Raw genomic sequence first — 24,978 nt, 5'->3', positions numbered from 1 at the left:
AAGCCGCGTCTTAAGCTCTGTGACGCGCCGCCGTTGCGCTGCCGCGCTGTCGACGCCGCCTGTCCCGTGCCGGGTTTGGAGGTGCTGCCAGGTATCCGCGCTGGCGCTCCGGGGCCGGGACTTGGGTCGAGACCGGGGCGCCCCACACGACGGCCGGCGAGGCGGCCGGCCTGCGAGGCTCCGGTCCGGGGTCCGGGGCCTGGGGTCTGGGGGTAACGGGCTCAGGGGACGCGCTGGGCCTCGGCCGGCGGGCAGGCTCCGCCTCTGCGGCCGTTTTACGTGGCCGGCGGCGGGCACCGCGGGGCAGGGGAGCAGTGGGCCGGAGCGCAGCCTCGGCGGGCAGGGACGTGGCGCATCCCGGCCCCGAGCGGCGGGCGGGCGGGCGAGGGAGGGAGGGAGGCAGGCGGCAGAGAGAGGCTGGGGATGTGGCACCTCCGCCTGCCAGAGCGGGCGGAGCCGGGCCGGCCCTCGGTCCTCCAGGCCAGCGGCCCCCGACCCCGCGCCGCGGACCCCCCCACTCCCCGGGGTCTCTGCGCCTTGGCCGCGCACCTCCGGGTTTGCGAGAAAGAGGTGATGGGGCGCCGGCTCGTGGGGAACAGGCTCCGGACACCGCGGGTATCCTGGGTTCCCGAGGTCGACCAGAAGGGTGCCTTGTGGGTGCGGGGAAACTGCTCAGTAAACGGTGGCTTTTGTAATGGGGCGGGGGGCCCTGATCTGGAAAAGGGTTCGAATCCTTCCGGGCAGCGCCTGGGCCCTGCAGCCAACCTGCTTATCTCTCCCCTCCCCCAACGTCGTTTTCTTTCCAGCCTTTGTCTGAATAAAAAATTGCAGAAGTAGAGGCTTATCTGCAGTAACGTGCAGATTCATTGGGTGGTGTCAAGGGATTGGGGCCAACCGGGCTTTCGGCACGAAAACTTAATTCCTAGAGTTCCTTTGCCAGCAGAGCTGAGCATCAGTAAATTCTGGTTGAATTCAGTGGGGCACTTGTTCTCAAGAACCTTTGATCCTCGCTTTTTTTTTTTTTTTTTGTCATCCTAAACTCTTCTTGATTTCAGTTTTGTCCCTTTGATAAGGTGATCAATTAAGGGAGAAAAGGAGTGGGTTTGAAAGGAATTAGCTTTAAGAAATTACTGATCTTTGGGGCGCCTGGGTGTCTCAGTCGGTTAAGCGTCCGACTTCAGCTCAGGTCACGATCTCGCGGTCCGTGAGTTCGAGCCCCGCGTCGGGCTCTGGGCTGATGGCTCAGAGCCTGGAGCCTGCTTCCGATTCTGTGTCTCCCTCTCTCTCTGCCCCTCCCCCGTTCATGCTCTGTCTCTCTCTGTCTCAAAAATAAATTAAAAAAAAAAAGTTAAGAAATTACTGATCTTTTATTTTCTCAATTCTAAATCTCTTCGGGTTTGTAAGAGTTTCTGTAGGTAAACTGGTTGTGTCAGTTTGAACCGGGAAGTGTCCCTTCTGTGATCCAAATTCTTTACGTCACCTATTTGAAAGAAACCATACGCTTCTTTCGTTAGAATATCCTGGTTTCATCTTCAGAGAATCTAGTTCCGGACTGTGAAAAAGATCCAAGTATGAAAGTAGAGTCTTTTTTATTTTTTTTGGAAGCATCTTTAAAAGTTTTAATTCCAGTGTAGTTAAGCTACAGTGTTCTGTTAATTTCAGGTGCACAGTGTGGGTTCAGCAGCTGCATATATTATGCAGAGCTCATCGAGATAAACGTACTCTTTTTTTTTTTTAATTTTTTTTTTTAACGTTTATTTATTTTTGAGACAGAGACAGAGCATGAATGGGGGAGGGTCAGAGAGAGGGAGACACAGAATCTGAAACAGGCTCCAGGCTCTGAGCTGTCAGCACAGAGCCCGACGCGGGGCTCGAACTCACGGACTGCGAGATCGTGACCTGAGCCGAAGTCGGCCGCTCAACCGACTGAGCCACCCAGGCGCCCCGAGATAAACGTACTCTTAATCCTGTTCTGAAAGTTAGAATCTTCTAATAAAAATAAGATTTAAATAAAACTTACTGTTTTGGGTTTACAGTTTTTCCTGGTGTTGAAGATCAGTTTTACATCCCCGCCCCCCCCAAGACGCATCATAACTTTAAAGTAAAACTTTGGGGGCGCCTGGGTGGCTCAGTCGGTTAAGCATCCGACTTCGGCTCAGGTCACGATCTCACGGTCCGTGAGTTCGAGCCCCACGTTGGGCTCTGGGCTGACAGCTCAGAGCCTGGAGCCTGTTTCAGATTCTGTGTCTCCCTCTCTCTCTGCCCCTCCCCTGTTCATGCTCTGTCTCTCTCTGTCTCAAAAATAAATAAACGTTAAAAAAAAATTAAAGTAAAACTTTGTAATAAAAATTCTTGAAAAGGTACTTTGTCCCCTCACGCTGTCTTATTTTTATTTCCCCCTATACTCTGCCTTTGTTACATTCACTTGTGTGCGTATTTTATGCCCTTTACTGAGTTCTGGAGGACACACTGACTCCTGTATTTTAATATTGAGAGGAAGGCACCAGGTTTGGGAGGTGTGTGGAGGGTGTGGTGTGGCTGAACCAGTCCTTTTTCAGTAGTAATGCCCAAGGTGTTTGCCAGTGACGCACTTGGGTTGAATTTTAGCCAGATTACGTACAAAAAAAAAAAAAAAAAAAAAACCCTCAAACTTTTGTTGGCATAACTTTTAAAAAAGGACTGCATTTGTGAATGGTTACCTCAAGAAAAGTAAATATTTGACCAACATAGTAAAGCCAAATTTACTCCGCAAGTTTTTAGTGGCTTTTGATGAGCTTCCACTGGTTTTTCTTTCAGCATCATTAAAAACCCAAAGTGCACTGCTGACTTAACTCTTCAAAATGCAGCCTTTTATGGACATTCTGTTTTAGGTGTGTGCTGAGGTAGACAGGGTGGATTAGATGGAAAGGAGTAATGATAGCTTGGAGAAAGACTGGGAGTTATGGAGATGACTGAAAACACTCAATGTTAAATTTTTTGCTGTCAGTCGCAATGTGTTGTTTTCTCCAGCACCTGACTGTGGGCCTTGGTTAAACGCACGACAACAGCCCGGACTGGTCACAGTTATACGCGTTGCTTTGACTCTTGAAGGCCATTAAATCTCATAAAGTGAACTTTTTTTTTTTTCTCATTTAAAGTTTTAATTTAAATTCCAGTTAACATACAGTGTAATGTAGTTTCAGGCATACAGTTACCCAGTGCTCCTCACACGTGCCCTCAATCCCCATCACCCACTTAACCCATCTCCCCATCCACTCTGTTCACCATCAGTTTAACTCTCTATGGTTAAGAGTCTCTTTCTTGGTTTTCCTCTTTTCCCCCCTATGGTCCTTTGTTTTGTTTGTTAAGTTCCACGTATGCGGGAAATCATGTGCTGGTGGTTGAAGTGGTCTCTTGACGGAAAGATTATAGTTCCTCCTGGTGGTATCTTAGGGAATGCTGGCTTCCTCCGAGAGCTAGACTCGGCTCAGGGATGGACGATTTCATCTGCCCTCTGGATGGCCTTGCTCTCTCTGCTGCCTTGACTTCTTCAGGAGTCCTACCTGTATTTAGGAATGACCTCATTCATTTGACAAAGAATGCTAGCGGAGTGTCCAAACCTGGGCGGGATTCTGGGGACGCAAAGTGAGTTTTAAGACATGGTTACTGTTGGGGGCGCCTGGGTGGCTCCGTTGGTTGAGCGTCCGACTTCAGCTCAGGTCATGATCTCACAGTTCGTGGGTTTGAGCCCTACACTGGGCTCGGAGCCTGCTTCGGGTTCTGTGTCTCCCTCTCTCTCTACCCCTCTCCCGTTCATGCTCTGTGTCTCTAAAAAATGAATAAATGAATAAAAAAAAATTAAAAAAAAAAAAGACATGGTTACTGTTCTTTTAAGGAGCCTACTGGGATTGTACTAGGGGGCCAGGCATGAAGACGAGTGTCCTAAAGTGTTAGGACCTGGGACAAAAACATGCAAGATTCCTGGGAGTCTTCAGGGGGGGTCTTATGTTGTAAATTCTATGGGGGAGCGTGAAAAAAAGCTAATGGGTATAGTATTTATGCATACTACAGTTTTATACTGCAAAGTATAAAATTGCAGCTAATTTTTCTTGTCATCTGTGTTTCTAATTTTTTATCAATAGAAAAACAATTTTCTTGGAAGTTAAAAAAATTTTTTTTTCACATTTATTCATTTTTTGAGAGTAAGAGAGCATAAGCAGAGGGGCAGAGAGAGAAGGAGGCACAGAATCGGGAGCAGGGCTCCAGGGTCTGAGCTGTCAGCCCAGAGCCTGACGTGGGGCTCGAACTCATGGACCACGAGATCATGACCTGAGCTGAAGTCGGACACTTAACCAACTGAACTACCCAGGCGACACCCCCCCCCCCCCCAGCTTTTTTGGGGAAATTTAAAAAAGAAATCATGGCAATGTTGATTTTTATATTGTAGAAATTGTCAAGTTCCATTATTGGATTTAAGGGAGGAAGGGAACTGAGTGGCCATTTATGCTAGGTGTGGCAGTTTAACGTTATGTCATTTAATCCTCAGTAATGACCTTGAGTGGTTTCAACCTCATTTTACAAATGGGGAAATGAAGCTCAAGATAATCCAAAGGTCCTTTGAAGAGGCTCAGCTAGAATTTAAATCCTGGTCTCTAGACTCTGGACTTTCTGCTCTCCTCTCCTGGTTTTCTAATCCTTTTTGGAAGAGGAAATTACTGATACTGTCTATTTTTGAGCCCATCTTAAGTCTGTTCTAAGGTTTCTTGGATAGTGCCAAGCATAGTAGCTCGACCACAGAAGGTTCTTTAATAGAAATATGTTTACAGGATTCTGGTCACATCATCACACTTTCAACTGCAAGACTTTGTCCAGTTGAACGTCCAGAGTTCATCTTTAAAAACCTTAAGGATGAGTATTAGCAATGTTTTGAATGTTACCGATTTGTCTGTGAGTCGTAGTTATTTTTTTAATTTTTTTAATTTATTTTTTTTAATAAGATTGTTTGAACTCTGCAGATAGATGGGTATTTTGTCCCATTTCTTTTGCAAAGTAGCTGAGTAAATAGTAGGAGACCATTGAATTTAGATAATTTCAAAGATTCCTTTCACTTGCAATACTGCATCAACCTTTTAATGAAGTTAAACAATTTTTTTAAAAGTTGTATTATTTTGAGAGAGCAGAGGAGGGACAGAGAGGGAGAGAGAGAGAGAGAGAGAGAGAGAGAGAGAGAATCCCAAGCAGGCTCTGCACCATCAGCACACCTGACATGGGGCTTGAGCTCATAAACTGGGAGATCATGACCTAAGCCTTAACCAACAGCCACCCAGGCGACCCTTAATGAACTTAAAACATGCCTTAAAATGAACTTAAAACAGGAGCCTGCCTGGCTCAGTTTGTAGAACATGCGACTCTTGATATCAGAGTTGTGAGTTCAAGCCCCATGTTGGGTGTAGAGCTAACTTAAAAAAAAATCATGCTAGTTAAGAGAGTTTTTAGTATTTTTTTTTAAATACCTCACTTAGTTTAGTAGTGCCTCTTTGCCAGATTCTAGTCACAGAGCTGCAGACCTTGATAGCAAAATCATAGAGAATAGTTTTTATTTTAGTATTTGACCCTCTTCCCTACGTACAAATGAACTTTTAGACCTAATTTTTGTAATCCAGGCTGCACTTCCTAGGGGAAATGAACGCTACCTTTCTTTTAACCACAATCCATTTTTTTCAGAGCTTCTCAAACCTTTATTTTCCCCTTAGTTTTGTCTGTTGCCTAAACCTTTCTAATGTGACAGCTTAGGCAGGAACTCAGCTTCATTTTTAATAATTTTCTTTTTCTTTTTTTTTTTAAGTTTGTTTTTATTTATTCTGAGAGAGAGCAAGCAGGTGAGGGACAGAGAGAGGGAGACAGAGAATCCCAAGCAGGCTCCGTGCTGTCAGCGCAGAGCCCAGTGCAGGGCTCGAATTCACGAACTGTGAGATCATGACCTGAGTTGAAGCCGAGTCGGACGCCTAACTGACTGAGCCACCCAGGTGTCGCTAACTTTTTTTTCTGATTATAAGTGTAGTAGTTCGTGATCATTAGAAAATGTGGAAAGTACAGAATAGTAGAAAGATACCACAGTGAACTTTTTTGTGCCTTTTTCAGGTAGTTTTTCCTTATATATGATCTTGAATGTTTTGTATATCTGTTTTTCTTCTCTTAAACATCCTGAAACATCCCTCCATGTCATACACTATAATTATTTTATTGATTTATTGATTTTGTTTATTTTTGAGAGAGAGGGGGACAGAGGGTCCCAAGCGGGCTCTGCGTTGACAGCGGAGAGCCTGAGGGGGGCCTCGAACTCACAAACTGTGACATCATGACCCGGGTCGAAGTCAGACTCCTAACTGACTGAGCCACCCAGGTGCCCCTCACTATAATTATTTTAAATGACGGCATGTTGTTATGTATGTGATTATGTTGATCCAGTCTCAAATTATTGACCATCTTTTATCCACGAATGTAGCATCTTATGAGTGAAATTACTGGTCTAAGAGGACAGACCCTTCCAAGGCTATGATTGTGGCTATAATTCTTTTCAGATGGTGTTTCGTTTAAGTATTACCATGGAACGCCGTGTTTTATTGCTGATTTGATCAAGTCAAAAATTGTGTTTTTTAGTGGTCAAATAGAACATTATTTCTTACTGAGTAGAGCATAAAGAGGCCAAGAAATAAAGTGGAGGGGGAGGAGGAGGAGGTTTTAAACCGCACAGTAGTATTTTGAAGAAGTTCTATCTCGTTTGCATCGCTAGACCTTGCATTTTTGTGAACTGCTATCTCCGGTCCGCTAGTTCCTATATAGCTTTGTTATTGATACATGCCTCTCTCAGATAAAACCTGGTGAAAGCTAGGGACCTTCTCCTTAGGAAAATGCACTTATGCATACAATTCTGCATTTTATTTCAGGAGTTCTCAGATCCTCTGAGACCGTCGTTGGATCTCAGATCACAAATCTGCATTCTAATTTGAACTGTGGGAAGAAAGGATAGTCGGTGAGTCCTGGCGTGCCGGATTTTGTTTAGTAATTGCAAATTCCTGAGCATACAGGATTTACCAGGTCGTGCCAAGCTGAAAGGGAAGCCACGCTCCAAGTGTTAAATTTTTGTTAATCTGGCAGTTCAAGTGGAGTTCTGCGAGATTGTGTGATTTGACTTGTCATTCATGGAACTCTGTCTAAACATGAGTTAACTAGTCTTATAGACATACTAAGTATTCTTAGTATTTGGCAACTTTCTACTAGTCTTGAAATTATCTCTCTCTCTCTCTCTCTCTCTCTCTCTCTTTTTAATGTTTATTATTTTTGAGGAAGGGAGTAAGAGGGTACAAGCAGGAGAGGGAGAATCCCAAGCAGGCTCTACACTGTCCTGCAAAGTCCATTGCAGGGCTGGATCCCACGAACCATGAGATCATGACCTGAGCCCAAATCAAGACTGAGACGCTTAACTGACTGAGCCACCCAGGTGCCCCAGTCTTGAAATTATCTTTAACCCCCTGCCCAGACATAATTGCTATGCATTTTCTCCACGTTCCTTTTTCTTCCAAGCTTCTTCCATACCTCAGTCTTTGCTTCATGGTTTATGATGACTATTAACGGTCCAGGTGGATACAGAGCCCTAAGGGAAGCTCTGTGGCGGGGCTGGCTTTAGGGCTGGTGGGGACAGATGAGGGGGCAGCCGCGACTCTGAAATCTATACATAGGTTGTGAGGAAATGTCAGTTTGCTCAGTGATGTTTACATTTTGTTACTAAAACTCTTAGCTCCTTGTGGTTTGTTCTCTAGTTCCTGATTACCTTTTTCTCCTTTCAATACTTGCTTTTGTAGGGCAGGTTTTTGGGGATAAGTTTTATAGAAACACCCATCCTGGCAGAGTAGACTTTCTTTTGGGAATTGCCAGTTTTCATCTGTGTGTGTGTGTGTGTGTGTGTGTGTGTGTAAATAAATGTATATGATGTGTATTTTATATAATTTATAAAGTATGTAATATAGAACATGTAATATATGTTTTGATCAGTTCATCTTAATGTTAAAGCTATTCAAATGTTAGTATAAATTACCAGATGATTTTTTTTCCTGGTCTTTTTGCCTTTAACCTTTGTTTACGATACTTTTGTCCTTTGGAAACTGTAGATATTTGTGGCTCAGTAACAGATTTTACATTTTGTAGTTTCTGTCTTTGGTGTTATACTTAAAACACCCTTCCTTTCCCCCAATAAATCACTTTTTCCTCTCTACACCTTTTTTCCTTTTGGATGGTCCCTATTATCTTTGTAGAAACCAAATTCTTTCTCAGTGTCTTCACTCCTTACATACGAGGACGGAGTCGGTACGCGAGGTACTTCTCAGTCCTTCCGTCACCTCCCCATGACAGGATGACTCCTGGGCAGGCTGCTTGCTTGTCTGATGTCTCCTTACTGGGGGTCTGTGTCCATCTGAAAGGATCCTGTCCCCACAGCAGTGCCTTTTTTAAAAACAGTTAAAAAAATTGTTTTTAATGTTTATTTTTGAGAGAGAGGGACAGAGCTCAAGCAGGGGAGGGGCAGAGAGAGAGGGAGACACGGAATCTGAAGCGGGCTCCAGGCTCCAGGCTCCGAGCTGTCAGCACAGAGTCTGAAGCGGGGCTCGAACTCCCAAACCTTGAGATCATGACCGGAGCCGAAGTCTGACATTTAACCGATGCAGCCACCCAGGCGCCCCGCAGCAGGTGCCTTTATAATCGTGGCTAAGTCCACAAGACCCGGTCCCATCTCTTTAGCCCCTGTGCTGTGCAGCCTTGCCTGAGGCCCCCAGAGTGAGTTCCTTGTCCTTGATGTACCCTCAGCACTGATGACTTAAAAAAAGTATGTGTGTTTATGAAAAAACTCTCAAGTGGCACAGAAGAGGGTCAGTAAAAGCCTCTGACCTCCCATTCATAGTTTTTTTCGATTTTCTTAGTGTTCTCGCAGAGTCCTTGCGCGTAGTACTTTGTGCGCGTCCCGCCGTAGCGCTTGTCGGGTTTTACTCTAAATGGGTTTTAAATTGCGATTTAAAAAAAAAAATGTTTATTTTTGAGAGAAAGCGTGTGAGGAGGGGAGGGGCAGAGATAGAGGGGGGCGCGGGATCTGAGGCAGGCTCAGTGCTGCCGGCAGAGACCCCGATGTGGGGGCTCGAACCCACGAACCGTGAGATAGATCCTGGCCTGAACTGAAATCGGGAGGGGCCGCTCAACCGCCTGAGCCCCCCAGGCGCCCCTCGCTCGCTGTCTTGATGCTTCGGTGGACTGTGGCAAACGCTCCGTGTGGGATGAGCCCGCCCACGTGGACTCTGGGAAGATTCTTATTCTTACTGCCTTCTCTTCTCCTTGGACAGGTGGGTGGTATTCCTCCCTGAAAGGCACGATGTTTTCCAAACTAGCTCATTTGCGGACGCTTCCTGTGCTTCGTCGCGGAGTTCACTCCTCAGTGGCTTCTGCTACGTCTGTTGCGACTAAAAAGACAATCCAGGGCCCTCCATCTTCTGATTACATTTTTGAGCGAGAATCTAAATATGGTGCACACAACTACCATCCTTTACCTGTAGCCCTGGAGAGAGGAAAAGGTACATTTTGAATTAATACCCCCCCCCCCCCCCCGTCCCTTTTGCTTGAAACCTTTTGTAAAAATTGCTTGTAAATTTTCTCAGTGTACATTTTCCCAGATGCACTTAATTTCTATATTACAGGTCTAGTTAATTCAACATTTATTGAGTGCTTGCTGTGTTAGGTATGGAGGGGAATACAAGATGCACTTCATTATTCAGTCTTTGTCACGATGGACCTTGCCAGGAGGGACTGTAAGAGACATAAGCAAAGTACTCGGCCATTGCTATTGTTTTTGTCCTTTAACTTTTAATTGGGCATAACTTTCGGCTTAAAAGTTGCAGCCGTAGTGCAAAGAATTTTCGTTTACTCTTCAGCCAGATTTCTCGGTGCTAACATTTTACCACCTTTGCTCTATCTTCTCTTTCTCCTTACACACAACTGCGTTTCTTTCCTGAACTGAGAGGAAGTTGCAGACACGTGATGCCTCTTGATACGTAAATACTTTGTGTGTCTCTCCTGAACTACAGAACTTTCTCTTACATAACAATAGTGTAACTATCAAGACTGGGAAGTGAACACTGAAACAACCCCATTTTCTCATCTACAGACCTGATTCAGATTTCGTTTGTTGTCCGGTAGGCAAAGGAAAATCTCCAGTCATGGGTTATATTCAGTTTTCAGGTCTGTTTAGTTTTCCTTAATCCAGAACGGTCTCAGTCTTTGTCCTCTTGACCTTGGTATTCTTGAAGAGTACGGGCCAATAGTGTTGTAGAACGAACCTCAGTTTGGAGTTGGCTGGTAAGGTAGGGTCTGCCAGCCTCCCTCACTGCAAAGTTAATATTTTTCCCTTTTAAATATCTTGTGAGGACATGACTTGAGACTCTGCAAAGTTTCACTCACACTTTTGGCATCCGCTAATTATTCTCTGCCTCAATAAATGATTACTGATAGTTGCCAAATGGTGATTTAATCCACATTTTGAAATAACAGCCCTAACCTAATAAAACCAAAATTTATTACTTAGGTTTGGGCCAGAAGATGATGTATGAATATTAAACATTTTTATCATTCGCTGTATTTTATTTGGGACCAGCACTGTGATCTAGATTTTGAGCAAAATCTAGATTACAAATTTGGAAACAGTTTGGTTTATAAAAATATTCTTGGAGTAGCAGATTGTGGATTCTGGAATCTGAGTGCCTGGGGTCAAGTCCTGGTTCCATGTGTGCAGCTTGGGCTAGTTCCATATCGAAGTGTCTCTTTCCATATGTTTGTACTGTAGCGTGGTAACACTCTCATGGGGTGGTTTTTTTTTTTAAATAGGTTCTTTCTTTCTTTCTTTCTTTCTTTCTTTCTTTCTTTCTTTCTTTCTTTCTCTAATGAGAATGTACAAAGACGACTAACACAGTACATTGAATACATGGTAAAAGTTAGCTGGTAAGCCACCTGATATGTTTTAGTATCTATAGTCAAGCTAAAAAAATTTTTTACAAAATGTACATAACTTAAAATTTATCATTTTATTTATTTATTTGTTTGTTTAGTGTTTATTTTAGAGAGAGAGAGAGAGAGGGAGAGAATGAGTCGGGGAGGGGCAGAGAGAGAGAGAGAGGGAGACACAGAATCTGAAGCAGGCTTCAGGCTCTGAGCTGTCAGCACAGAGCCCGACGAGGGGCTTGAACTCAAGAACCGTGAGATCACAACCTGAACTGAAGTTGGATGCTTAACTGACTGAGCCACCCAGGTGCCCCTGAGATATTTTAGTTTTTTTTTTTTTTTTTTTAAAGTTTATCTGTTTTGGGAGAGAGCATGAGTGGGGGAGAGGCAGAGAGAGAATCTCCAGCAGGCTCTGCATTGTCAGTGCAGAGCCTGATGTGGGGCTTGAAACCACAAACCACGAGATCATGACCTGAGCCGAAATCAAGAGGTGGACGCTTAACCGACTGAGCCACCTAGGTGCCCCTTGTATATCTTTTTTCGAGAGATGTCTATTCACGTTCTTTGCCCATTTTTGAATTGGGTTGTCAGATACTAGATCCTTCTCAGTTAGATGTATGATTTGAAAATCTATATTCCCATTCTTTTGGTGGTTACAGTCAACTAATCATGATTTTTAGGTCACGTATAACTTCTGCCTTCAAATTCCAAACCCCAGTTTTCTAGGATTAAAGATTTCGCTCTACAGTTTATAGACCGTTTCGTGTTAATGGTGTTCCTGGTAAATGTGTAGTTTCAAGTTGGACAGATAAAATGTAATTCCTTGTAAACCAGATTATTTATAACCAACCTTACTATGCATGAGCTAAACCCTGCTTTAACAACCATTCTGAATTAAGTAGAGGTTCATGTATTCAGAAGGCTTGCCAGCGATCTTAATCTTTGAACTTCCTGTAACTTAGTGGTTTTCTAAAATAACTTTTTATATATTTAGGTATTTACGTATGGGATGTAGAAGGCAGAAAATATTTTGACTTCCTGAGTGCTTACAGTGCTGTCAACCAAGGGCATTGCCATCCAAAGATTGTGAATGCCCTGAAAAGTCAAGCAGACAAACTGACCTTAACATCTAGGGCTTTCTATAATAACGTACTTGGTGAATACGAAGAGTATGTTACGAAACTTTTCAACTACCACAAAGTTCTTCCTATGAATACAGGTAAAATATTTTTTTTCATTAAATATCCAAGGATACGATCTTACTACTTTTTTGATAATTTAAGATACATTTTTTTAAACTGAAAATTTTTCTTCCTTGATAGGAGTGGAGGCTGGAGAGACTGCTTGCAAACTTGCTCGTAGATGGGGCTATACTGTTAAGGGTATTCCAAAATACAAGGCAAAGGTGGTTTTTGCAGGTATGTGATTTTCAGCATTAACCTCTGTGATGTCAACATACGATGCTATTACTGTTTTAATTTACTGATAGAATATTTGTCATGTGTTTGCCTCATCCATGATATACTATCTGCTGAATGTTTCATAAAAATTGAGTTTTTTTTTTTCTTTTGGGATTATTTCCAAATATTTCCACATAAATGGGATTTTTCTCTGCTAATTAACTTCCTACTCCTCACTCCCTAATATGAATGACTATATGATTTATTTCTCCTCTGCTTATCTGAATATTTTCTTTTTCTTCTTTTAATTTTTTTTTTTTTTTTTTTTGAGAGAGACAGAGAGCGCGTATTGGGGAGGAGCACAGAGAGAGGGAAACACAGAATCCAAAGCAGGCTCTAGGCTCTGAGCACAGAGCCCGACACAGGGCTCAGACCCACAAACCGTGAGATCGTGACCTGGGCCAAAGTCAGATGCTTAACCAACTGAGCCTCCCAGGTGCCCCATGCTTATCTGATCTTTTCATAGCAGTTTTCTCATTAATTAGATGGTCTTACTGGTAGGGCATTTTTGTTGGGTTGTTGAGGTTGGGTTACGTCAGAGAGGAGCCATGTCCTAGGTGTGGCACGAAGTCTGAATCTTAGTATTTGATGTATTGTTGTATCATGTTCTCAGAAGCTGGTGGAAGAGAGGACTGGAGTTGCCTTGGCTATATTTCTGGGAATGGTTGAGAGGAATGGCTTGAATACTGAATACCAATTCAGATGATGTAATCTGACCCTCCTCTTCTCCAACCCCCACCTTGTATTGGCATCTTATTTGTTTATTTAGATTTTACTTCTGTTTTTGGACGTACAGAAAGGTACATGTAATTAATGTATACAACTTGATGAGCTTGGAGACAGGTGTATGCCCATGAGACCGTCACCCACGATCTATGCCGTTAACCTTTCCATTACCTCCAAAAGTTTCCTTTTGCCTGCTTATGTGTTGTTGTTGTTAATGTTTATTTTATTTTTGAGAGAGACAGAGTGTGAGCGGGGGAGGGGCAGAGAGAGAGGGAGACACAGAATCCGAAGCAGGTTCCAGCCTCTGAGCTGTCAGCACAGAGCACGACATGGGGCTCGAACTCAGGAACTGAGAGATACGACCTGAACTGAAGTCAGACGCTTAACAGACTGAGCCACCCAGGTGCCCCTGCCTACTTTTTATTATTACTAGTTTTACTTTTTGCTCATTTTTTAAATTGAAGTATAATTAATATACAGTGTTATAGTAGTTACATTAGCATAATAGAATGATTCAACAATTCTATACGTTATTCAGTGCTCACCACAATAAGTGTACTCTTGATCCCCTTTATCTATTTCACCTATCCCCCCACCCACCTCCTCTCTAGTAACCACTGGTTTGTCCTCTGTAGGATTGTTTTTAAGGGTTTGATTTTAATTTTTAAAAACATAAAGTGTGGATAAATTTGTCATTGCACATGGTCAAAGTTCATTCTATGGTAGTTGAAATGGTTAAATATTCTGATGGGCAGGTGTAGTTAGTATTTAGGGGTGACATTACTATTTCCAAAGAAGAAAAACTCTTTGCTCAGCTCTGTGACTTGCCATTTGGAAATCTTGTGCCTTAGTTGTAGGGCAGCATAACTGTTCTTGCAAATAACAATGGCATTCCTGGTGATTTTCATTCTTAACAGACTGTATCAGTCTCTATCATATTAGCAAAAAGTACAAAGGTGTTTTCACCTGAGCACTGAAAGCAACTGGTGAGTCAGTGGGGGTAGAGAGACAAAGAAGACCGTCCCTAACTGGAAGTCCCTTGCACCTGCAGAGTGAGTCACAGAGGAGACTCCTGAGGTTGAGTGGAGGAGAGCAGATAGGCTCCTGGTCTGACTGGTGCCTTTTCTCCCCCCCCCCCAACACTATTTATTTGTTTGAGAGAGAGAGAGAGAGAGAGAGAGAGAGGCAAAGTGCAAGCAGGGGAGGGGCAGAGAGAGAGGGAGACAGAATCCGAAGCAGCCTCCAGGCTCCGAGCTGTCAGCACAGAGCCCGACGCAGGGCTCGAGCTCGTGAACTGCGAGATCGTGACCTGAGCCAAAGTCGGCCACCCAACCGACTGAGCCACCCAGGTGCCCCTGGTGCCTTTTCTCTTCAACAAGCTTAGTCAGTCTGTGTGCCATTGGTGGTGGACAAGTAGAGTGGGGGTCACTTGTAGGTGAGAGAGCCTTTGCAGGAGTCGTGTTTAGAGATGCTGAATACAGTAGTTCAGTACTGGGTTAAATTGAGTTGGTGCTGGCACAGGTGGCAGAAAGATACTAAAACAAAACAAAAACGGGGGTGTCTGGGTGGTTCAGTCAATTGAGCATCCGACTTTGACTCAGGTCATGATCTCTCGGTTCGTGAGTTCGAATCAGCTTTGGATCCTCTGTCCCCGCCATGTCTCTGCCCCTTCCCCGCTTACGCAGACTCTTTCTCAAAAATAAATAAAACATTAAAAAAAAGAACCCCCAAACCTCGCTGTCATTCTACATTGTTTCTTTCCTAGCTTGAATTTAACCCAGTTTAAATTATCTCATGCATTTGCTTTACTCTGGTTCAGGTTATGCTGTTTCTTCCCTCCTGGCATTTGTGTAAGCTCCTTGAGGGCAGGAAGCTTGCCAGTCATGGTGACCACTCTATCATGGTGAACAGTGCCTGACCTATATAGTAGGGCCTCAAATTTATTAATGAAACAAATTAATGGGTAAAAAGATGTTCCTGAACAAAGGCTGACGTTAGTCATTTAGCACATAAAAGATTCTAATACCAAGGAAGGCAAAGTTGAAAGTGTTTAGATTGCCTGAAGATGTTTTCTGCAAATGAAATTTAAAATTCATTCTGGAGTATTGGGTGTTTAACAGGGATGTACTAATTCTCCATAGGGGATATTTTTTTTCTCCTATCACTAGCATAAATGCACTGAGTCTAGAAAAACACGTATTGAATGCCTCAGTTGTTAGGGTTTGGGATTCTTGGAAGAAAAGACCAGTGTTTATCCTTGGGGTCTATACATTGCAGTCTGGAGATGAGTAGAGGAGTGCCTGAAGTAGCAATTGCAAGGCCAGACCTGGGTGGTCACGTGCATGTGAACCGTGGTGTTTAATATCAGGTTTATTTTAACAAAGGAAAGCTCACTGGAGGCTCTCTAAAGCAAACCCTCACGTTTTTAACAAATCAAACTTCTTAAGGCATTTTGGGAGGAAGTGCTTATTAAACTTGGGCGTTTGAAATCTTCTCTATTTATTTCTCCTTTTCAGCTGGAAACTTTTGGGGCAGAACACTGTCTGCTATCTCCAGTTCCACAGACCCAACCAGTTACGAAGGTTTTGGACCATTTATGCCAGGGTTTGAAATCATTCCCTATAATGATCTGCCTGCTCTTGAGGTACTTCCCTAGCATCATAGTGCTTTAGCGCAGACTAAGTAGAAATTACAGTTGTTGGATGTATGAATCAAAATAGGTATCTGACTGCAGTGAACATCTAACTTAAGTTGAGCCCAGGTTGCAGACCTGTCTCTGTAATGGTCAGTTAGTTTCCAGCATGGGGAAGTTGGGTGCCATGGTCTAATCCTGAGAACCAGCTAACTGCTGTTTGTATCCTGCATGAGTAACTTGGGTAGTATGTGTTTAATTACTTCATTAGGTAAGATGACTCAAGTTTTCAGCTAGCTGCTTCAAATTATGAGTGGAGGGACACCTGGCTGGCTTAGTGGCTGGAGTATGCCACTCTTGACCTTGGGGTGGTGAGTTTGAGCCCCACGTTGGGTGTATAGATTACTTGAAATAAAGAAAAAAAATAAATAAAATTATTGAGTAGATGACTTGTAAAATAAAAAGATTCACTGAGATATTTGAAACTAATATCTTTAATCTTTAAAACTAATTCACTGAAATTACTATAAAAACTAATGTCTTAGTTTTATACAGTTAAAACTAATATCAGAAAATATAAGGTAGAGTAGCTTAAAGCTGAAGTATTTAGAGCTTTTGGCAATTGAACGTCAGAAATGTGAATACTTTGAAGTCAGAATATAAGTTAGTGTAAAACTTTAATTTGCATACTTAACGTAAAAATATATGCAGCCTGTGTTTTCAGATTTCCAAATAGGCTAAAAAGGAAGTTACTAAAGTGTATTCGTATTTTTTCGTAGCGTGTTCTTCAGGATCCAAACGTTGCCGCGTTCATGGTAGAACCAATTCAGGGTGAGGCGGGCGTCGTGGTTCCCGATCCCGGCTACATGATGGGCGTGCGAGAGCTCTGCACCCGCCACCAGGTTGTGTATCCTGCACCTGCCTGCCTGGCTCAGGGCTGGGCCCGTAGGGGAGAAGTAAAGGTGGCATCCCCTTTCCACTAGGGGGAGACCTCATTCTGAAGCCCTCTAGTACGCCCTATCAGCGGCCTGCCCAGAAGCTGACTTTTTACTGGTTCTGGCCACTGGCCAACCCGGGGCCCAGGCAGAGCTGCAGACTTCCTGGCCCCAACTGTGGTTCCTTCCCTCTAAGCTAGCAGCCTGTGCTCGTCCCCAGACCCTTGGTTGTGTCCCTCTCCTCCTCTTCCCACCACGCTAGTACGGATTTAAGAAGGAAATATTTAATTAATAAGTGTTTGGAATAAGCAAGTGAATTTATTTTTTCCCAGAGGGTAGTTCTGTCCCCCTCTCCCCCAAAGTGCTCACTTTCTACTGTGTGGAACAGCAGAATGGGCCCTTGGGGAGAGTGGCCTGACACAGGAGATGATTGCTTGTCTACAGGATGTTCACAGGATGGTGTTGAAATTATGTCGGTAATTAAAAAGATGTTCACGTATCCGAGGGAATGTCTGAATGACAGATTTGTGTGGGGAAAGGTAGGAGGTCACTATCTTCCCTATGGAAACAAAACTGATAATTAATGTATTATGTTGTTTTCCACTAGGTTCTGTTTATTGCTGATGAAATACAGACAGGATTGGCCAGAACTGGTAGGTGGCTGGCTGTCGATCATGACAATGTCAGACCCGATGTAGTCCTTCTTGGAAAGGCACTTTCCGGCGGCTTATACCCTGTAAGTTGTATGCTCAGCCCCTTGTTCTGTTCCCTACTCTCATGAAATCTGCCCTGAAGATATTTTTACGTCAGCTGGTGGTGACAATAATGCCTTTCCCTTGGTTTGTTACACTCCCGGTGCTCTAGGTCACCTGGCACACGCATAGAAACATTTCCGAGGCCACAGGGTTGACCCACTTAGTTAAGTTCCACTGCAGAATTGAGTGTGCCTCGCAATTTGCTACGGTCTTTCTTTTGGGTAGAAACATTTTACCCCAAAAGTACTCCTGGAGACCCCTGGGGTTTTTTTCCATTGTTCAGAAATCTAGCGATACCAATTGTGTAAAACCGTGACTGGTTAATGTAGAGGTTGGAAAAAATGAAGGTTTGGTTGTAGTTTTGTCCTTGGGTTTGCCGTTCAGAGCCGGTAACTGGTCCTGGTTTAAAGGTAAAGGGCTTTGAACACAGTGCAGCACATTGTTTTTTAAGCAGTTAAACCAAGCCTTTTACCTTGAAAGTGGAAAGAATTCTAAAATGCATTGTTGCAGAAACCGCTTTCCTCTTGGTTCCCAAATGCTCTGGTTCTGTGCCCTCGAAGTGCCCTGACGTGCTTACACTGTGTTTCGGGTATTGCCAGTTTGTCACCGGTAGTTACGAGGAAAGAAGTGTAACTCTTGTTTGGGGAAGCATTCTGTCCAATTTCGTATGCGCTTCATAAACACTTGTGTTCCTGCTCTGCTGCGAACAGGAATGGTTAGTCTGAGAAATGATTTGGTTGGTACCGAATTCTCTCTCTCTCAGGTGTCGGCGGTGTTGTGTGACGATGAGGTGATGCTGACCATTAAACCGGGGGAGCACGGGTCAACCTACGGTGGCAATCCACTAGGCTGCCGCGTGGCCATCGCCGCCCTGGAGGTGAGGGCTGATCCAGCCGTGTGGTATCCATTTGTGGAGGTCGTGTTGAAGTGGCCTGTTGGTGTAATGAGACATACACAAGATGGCCGAGTATTATAGAACATGGGGTGCAGAGGAAGGATTTTAGGGGCAAGGTGCTCGGTAATTTAACCTTGGTCTAGTAGATGAGGATACTCTGGGGGTTTCTGAGTTGCAGTCACCTGGGGCTTTGGGCCCATAGGCCCTGGGTGGCTCACAGAGCTCTCACCCTACGACCAGCCCTGGCCTGCAAGGCATTGATTGATTGATTGATTGTAGATTTGAACACTTTTACACTTCTTCCTTAGGTGCCTACTACAGGTGTAAAATTATGTGATCTCTAAGGATGTACTTTTAAGGGAAAAAACAAAAGGAAACTATTGTAGTTTAAAAATTAAAGTTAACTTAGTCAATTGACTTATTCAACTAATAAGAAAAGATATCAGTCAGTTGCATTAAACAAATTTTAATTCTTATTATTTTGCCATAAAATCAGATGGATGGATTCGTGACTAAAGCAAGGCTCTATCTGAGCTTGTAAATGTTTAATTAGATATTAAACCAGTATAGGCTTTGGAAAACAGAAATGAAAGTTAAGTTACTCTAGTCTTTATCTGACGATGCTCTTCCTTTGCTTATAGTCCATGTTCTCTACTAAAGAACAACATAAAACAGGGTAGTCTTAGCATTTGTGTAATTCCTCTTTAAACACAGGTTTTGGAAGAAGAAAACCTTGCTGAGAATGCAGAAAAAATGGGTATCATCCTGAGGAATGAGCTCATGAAGCTGCCGTCTGATATTGTAACTGCTGTCAGGGGAAAAGGATTATTAAATGCTATTGTTATTCGAGAAACCAAAGGTACGGACACAAACGTTTTACTCAAGATGTTATTTTCATGGGAAGAAAGAAAACACATATTTTGTCTGGTTGTTGGGTTCCCCTGTTTGAAATTGTTGACTAGGTCTGTTAGACAGAGTATCACCTGATTTATATTAGTGGTCTTTGGAAATGGAGCCCTTTCCTACAGGAAGGATTTAAGTACTTTGACCTATTTTTGTTCTGTTACGTCATTTGTTATTCTGCCTTAGGTTAGGTCCCAATACTTGTAGATTTCCAGTTACTTTCTGTTAGTCTGTACCCAGCACTTTCCTGGAGGGTTTCCTCTTCGCTATCCACCCCCTTCCCCACACTCCTTTGGGCTTCAGGAAAGGTAGCAGGAGCAGCAGTGATAACCTTGATGATGACGGTGATCACTTAACTGAGTGCGTGCTGCTGTTTCCTTTGTAATAGCCCTCAGAAGCTCCTTGCCGGATTTTCCTGTGCTCACCCTTCCTTTTAAAGCAGCGAATCCAGCCGTGGCAACACTTTAGAATCACCTGAGGAACTTTTTAAAGAGTTAATTCAAACTTGCCTCACCCTGGAGATTCTGATTTGACGGGTCTGGGGTGGTGCCCAGGCGTTGGCAACGCCTTTTTCCACGATTCTGATGTGCAGCCGGGGTCGAGCGTCGTGCCGTAACAGGGTGAGAGTCTCCTTCCACGAGCTCAGGAAGCAGATCCGGTTTAGGAATGTGTCGTGTTCACTGGGATTGGGGTATTGGTCATTCTATGCCAGTTTCCTTCTGCACCCTACCCAAATTCTTTTTGCATTGGTTCCTCGTTATTAATACAACAGCCTTTAGCACATAATTTTGCTTGGTCTTTTTCATTTTTGAAAAACCAACAAAAACTGTATGTCTAATCATACTGTTCAAACCTAGTTATGCACTTGCTGAAAAATAACTTCATTTTTAAGGATAAGGGCAAAGCAAGTTTGCACCACCAACCGTCTTTCGTTAGTAGGCCCTGGGTGTTGTATCCTGCCAGGCGAAGTGTTAACCATCCATCCGTCCTGCAAGGGAGTGTTACACATTTGTCTTTGATCAGCATGCATGTTGGGCCATTTTTCTTTAGATTGTGATGCTTGGAAGGTGTGTCTGCGACTTCGAGATAATGGACTTCTGGCCAAGCCAACCCACGGCGACATCATCAGGTTTGCACCCCCGCTTGTGATCAAGGAGGATGAAATTCAGGAGTCCGTGGAAATCATTAACAAGACCATCCTGTCTTTCTGAGGGTGGTGACTGTTTCCAGTGCTGCCCGGAGCCAGCTAGAGACGGCGGTTCCTGTAAGTCCCGTAGCTTTCCTGTGCTTCGCGTGGGCACGGTCCACTCCCCAGTGTCCAAGGACTTTTTTTTTAAATACACTTTGTTTTTTTCAGTTCATGCATAATAGAATGACATTTATAAACACGCAGTTTGCTATGTAACATGACTAAGAGAATGTAATGGCATCTATATTCGATTCAGTTTCTCTGTGTGTGTGCTTTCTAAGATGAAACACATCTACTTGTATATAGAGAGCCTTTTAATCAAGCCCTTCGGTATAATTTATATGTTTTTATAATTTCTTTACTGACACAAATGTTTTGTATTTGAAAAAGTTATATGGGGTGTTACGTGGAAGACTTGCTTAACCTTAAAAAGTTAAATTATAATCACTAAGTTTTAGGAAGCCTTGGTGGTTAAGCTTATATAAAATACTGGATTTAAGGAAACTTCATATTGGCCAACATCAAGATGTACCCTGTGAATGTCATTTTTAACTAAGAATTCATGTTTAACATTCCCAAATTATGTTTTAAGTGATACGATTTGGTTAAAAAAAAAAAAAAAAGATTTATTTTCGGTTTTTCTTCAGCTTTAAAGTAAAGCTTATATTTAAAGTGTCTGTAGCGTGATCAGTGTGCTGATCCTGATTACCCAACGCTTTTAAGCTCCTTGAGAATGTTCTTCCCTTGCTTTATTTTGTGTATTTTCTAAGAACATTTCAGCTTCTTTGGTGATATCTAGAAACAGAAATTATGAAAAGAAAGTCTTTTGTTATACTCCCTTTTCCTCTCTCAAAATGATTGTTTTTCCTGTGCTTATGTGCTGGTATTTACTATTTTTATTAAAGGATCCTTATTAAGCATGGTATTATGGAACTTTTTTTTCCTTTTTTCTTTTTTTTTCCCCCTTGAATATAGTATTTTGGATACTTTCTATGTCTGTAATTACAAGTTTATTTCATTCTGTGACGACTCATGTGGATATATTATAATCTCATATTGGGGAACATTCGGATGGTTCACAATTTTTCACTCTTTAAACAAAGCTCGTTGCGATTGCTTTATGTTTATACAGTTGGTGTTTTTGTAGTAGGTCTCTCGAGGTGGATTGCTGGGTCAAAGGGAATGAACTTTTATTTTCATGTTGTTTTTTTTTTTTTTTTTTTACAGTTTTATAATTTTTAAGTAATCTCTAACCCAATGTGAGGTCGAACCTACAACCCTGAGATTGAGAGTCACACGTGCTACCAACTGAGCCAGCCAGGCGCCCTGGGGATGAACTTTTATTAAAAAAAAAAAAACAAACACAAAAAAACCCAAATTACATTTATGTTTTTTTTTGAGAGACAGAGCACGGGTGGGGAAGGGGCAGAGAGAGAGAGGGAGACACAGAATCCGAAGCAGGCTCCAGGCTCTGAGCTGTCAGCACAGAGCCCGACGCGGGGCTTGAACCCATGAACCGTGAGATCGTGACCTGAGCCAAAGTCAGATGCTTAACCGACTGAGGCACCCAGGTGTCCCTAAACTTTTAAACGCAATGGTGCCACGTGGCTCCCTGCCACCCCCAGGTTCCCGTAGCGCCATGGGAGTTCATGACTGAATGTGTGAGCGGTTAAGGGAGAGTCTGCTCTTACCACAATGGCAGGGCTTACCGGTCTGGGTAGGGGTTTCTGATTTAAGTACTTGTAGGGACTAGACAGGTCTGTCTGTATGGCACTGGAGTGTGAGGTTCCTCCTAAAACGTTCAGAGGCTGCCCGTTCTTTATCCCTGGTTTGGACTATAGGACCGACTATTTCTGGTGCTGGTCCCAGTTTCCCAGTCTTCCCGCCCGGCCTCCCGGAGCCCCCTGATTGCGGCCTCCAGATGTCCTTGTGGCTGCGCTAGAATCCCCAGGGCCGCCGGAACCTCTGGGATGGCGCCAAAGCATCAGTTAAGTGTAAAGCTCCCCGAGAGGATTCTGCACGCAGTCAAGGTTGAGAAACCTGGCTCAGGCGTCTTACTAACATGCGGATCCTAACTCGGTGTGAGCGGTACCTGGGAGCTCCCAGTCCGTGCCGATGTGGATGGTCCTGTCCAGAGTCCATTCGATCTGCGTTCCGCAGTTCTCCCCCATCCGAGAAGCCCCGAAGGCTAGGTGAATGTAACAAACCAACAAGCTTCCTGCTAAATTCTTCGCAGGCTTTTAGAGTTTGAGAAATGACCCTGTAGGAAAGCACGGGGTGCTCTGGGGGCAGTTAAAACCCCCGGTGCAAGAAGGTGGGAATGTTGGAGAGTATGCAATTCCCGGCAAGGGGTTGGGGCTTTATCTGGTGTCCGTGGAGGAAGGGAGGGCAGCCGAGAAGTGGCATGATGCCAAGCACGTTAGGAAACCCTGCCGGGTGGAACGGTGCAGACCGGTTCGCCCAGCGCACGCGTACTGGTTCGCTGGTCGCATCTGGGGCCGTGGGTGTGTGGAGTGTGGGGAACAAGGCAGGACGACCCAGTCGCTTACTTCACTTTATAATCTGTGCAGCGGGGAGCCTGGTAAGGGGGAGCCCAGGCAGTGGGGAGGCAGGAAGGAGGCAGAGGCTTTAGAAAGAGCTATTGTCTTGTCTTTCGAATCTCACTGTCCCCATCTGAGGAAGGGGGACAGCCCCTACCTTTCAGGAGAGGTCTGAGTGTTAAAAGCAATAGGGCAGGTGAAGTCCTGACCTACTCCATCGCTGAGTGAGTTGCCAACCTACGAGGTACGGATGTTGCCCAGGGCATGTGATCACAGGGGTACCTCTGGGACTCCTCTGAGTCTCCCTGAGAGTCAGGAAACCTCTAGACGAGGGTGCTGGCCGGTTGGGGTAGGGTTGATAGAGCTGTCTGCCCTGAAGGGGAGAAGCCGACCTAAGGCAGAAGCCGCGGGGAGTGCGGGATGCCCAGGTACAGGCCCTGAGCTGGAATCGCCCACAGAAGGGTAATCCAGGTGTTCTGCCCTGGCAGTGGTCACACACCGTGTGCTCCTTGGCCAGATCTGTCGTAACAAAGTACCCCAGACTGTCTTCAATGGCAGAAGTATACTTTACCGTCCTGGAGCCTAAAGTCTGAGGTCAAGGTGTCTGCAGGGTTGGTTTCTTCTGGGGCCTCTCTCACACCTCTCTCACTCCCGTGTGTGTCCTAAACCCTCTCCTCTGTGTGTGTCCTAAATCGTCTTCTTATAAAGACACCAGTCACTCTGGGTCAGGGCCCACTCTAATGACCTCGTGCTCACTCAGTTACCACTTTAAAGACCTGATCTCCAAATAGTCACATTACAAAGTCCTGGGGGTGAGGGCTTCCACATACTAATCTGGCGGGAGGGGTGCAACTCAAGCCCTAAGAAACCCCAACAATGATTTGTTCTTTGGATTTTGACTTCCGAGGGCACCTGATCTAAACTTATCATCGCACGTGTAAGAAAATAGAGATTGGGATGAGACACCTGATTTCCCTAGGATAGTACTGAGATCACAGTGCATTTGAGGCAGTAGGAATTTCAAGTTCCCAGCCTCTTCCTACAAGCGAGGGATAGTACCACGTGGGGCCACTTGTAGGTTTAGAACTGTGCTTTTCTTATTTTTTTTTAATTTTTTTAATTTTTTTCAACGTTTATTTATTTTTGAGACAGAGAGACAGAGCATGAACAGGGGAGGGGCAGAGAGAGAGGGAGACACAGAATCTGAAACAGGCTGCAGGCTCTGAGCGGTCAGCACAGAGCCCGACACGGAGCTCGAACTCACGGGCCGTGAGATCATGACCTGAGCCGAAGTCGGACGCTCAACTGACCGAGCCACCCAGGCGCCCCTAGACCTGTGCTTTTCAATGCTGGCTGCATAATAGAGTCACACTTGGTGTGCTTAAAAAATGAATTTCTTTTTTTTTAATTTTTTTTTTTTTTTAACGTTTATTTTTTATTTTTGAGACAGAGAGAGATAGAGCATGAACGGGGGAGGGTCAGAGAGAGACGGAGACACAGAATCTGAAGCAGGCTCCGTGCTCTGAGCTGTCAGCACAGAGCCCGATGCGGGGCTCGAACCCACGAACCGTGAGATCATGACCTGAGCCGAAGTCGGACACCCAACCGACCGAGCCACTCAGGCGCCCCAAAAAATGAATTTCAACATCCAGGCTCCACCTCAAATCAATTGCGTCGGAATCTCTGGGGATAGGGTCTGGGTGTCTGTATGTTAATTGCCCCTCCCCTCATCTGGGGGTTTCTAACGTGCAGCCTTTGCAAAGTGGGTATTGGATGTAGATGTATGATGGGTATTGAGTACGAATGCAGGTGTCATTCACTCAACGTACCCTGCCAGGCACAGAATTGCACCGGGGTCATTGGTGAAAGAGAAGGACTTCATGGGCTTTTTAGTCAGTACATTTATTTGAAAAATACTTAGTACCACTTG

At 44.2% G+C, this 24,978-nt stretch overlaps 1 protein-coding gene across 2 annotated transcripts; it reads left to right on the top strand.

Annotated features, from left to right (window-relative positions):
• The first annotated feature begins 14 nt into the window (after positions 1-14).
• Positions 15-21,426, top strand: OAT (ornithine aminotransferase). 2 transcript variants are annotated; one of them, XM_042960458.1, is made up of 11 exons: positions 25-91; positions 6,927-7,012; positions 9,366-9,593; positions 12,008-12,232; positions 12,336-12,431; positions 15,716-15,843; positions 16,611-16,733; positions 17,374-17,502; positions 18,285-18,398; positions 19,131-19,275; positions 20,370-21,426. In XM_042960458.1, exons 3-11 carry the CDS (start codon positions 9,395-9,397, stop codon positions 20,528-20,530), a joined length of 1,320 nt encoding a protein of 439 aa, XP_042816392.1. In that variant the 5' UTR covers positions 25-91; positions 6,927-7,012; positions 9,366-9,394; the 3' UTR covers positions 20,531-21,426. The 2 variants fall into 2 exon arrangements, with proteins under 2 accessions (XP_042816391.1, XP_042816392.1); XM_042960457.1 differs by lacking the exon at positions 6,927-7,012 and having other exon boundaries at positions 15-91.
• The last annotated feature ends 3,552 nt before the right edge of the window (positions 21,427-24,978 follow it).

The sequence above is a fragment of the Panthera tigris genome, chromosome D2 (genome assembly GCF_018350195.1).
Source record: "Panthera tigris isolate Pti1 chromosome D2, P.tigris_Pti1_mat1.1, whole genome shotgun sequence".
Lineage (NCBI taxonomy): Eukaryota > Metazoa > Chordata > Mammalia > Carnivora > Felidae > Panthera > Panthera tigris.
The sequence above is the reverse complement of the archived record's forward strand: the minus strand, read 5'-3'. Positions and strand labels throughout refer to the sequence as shown.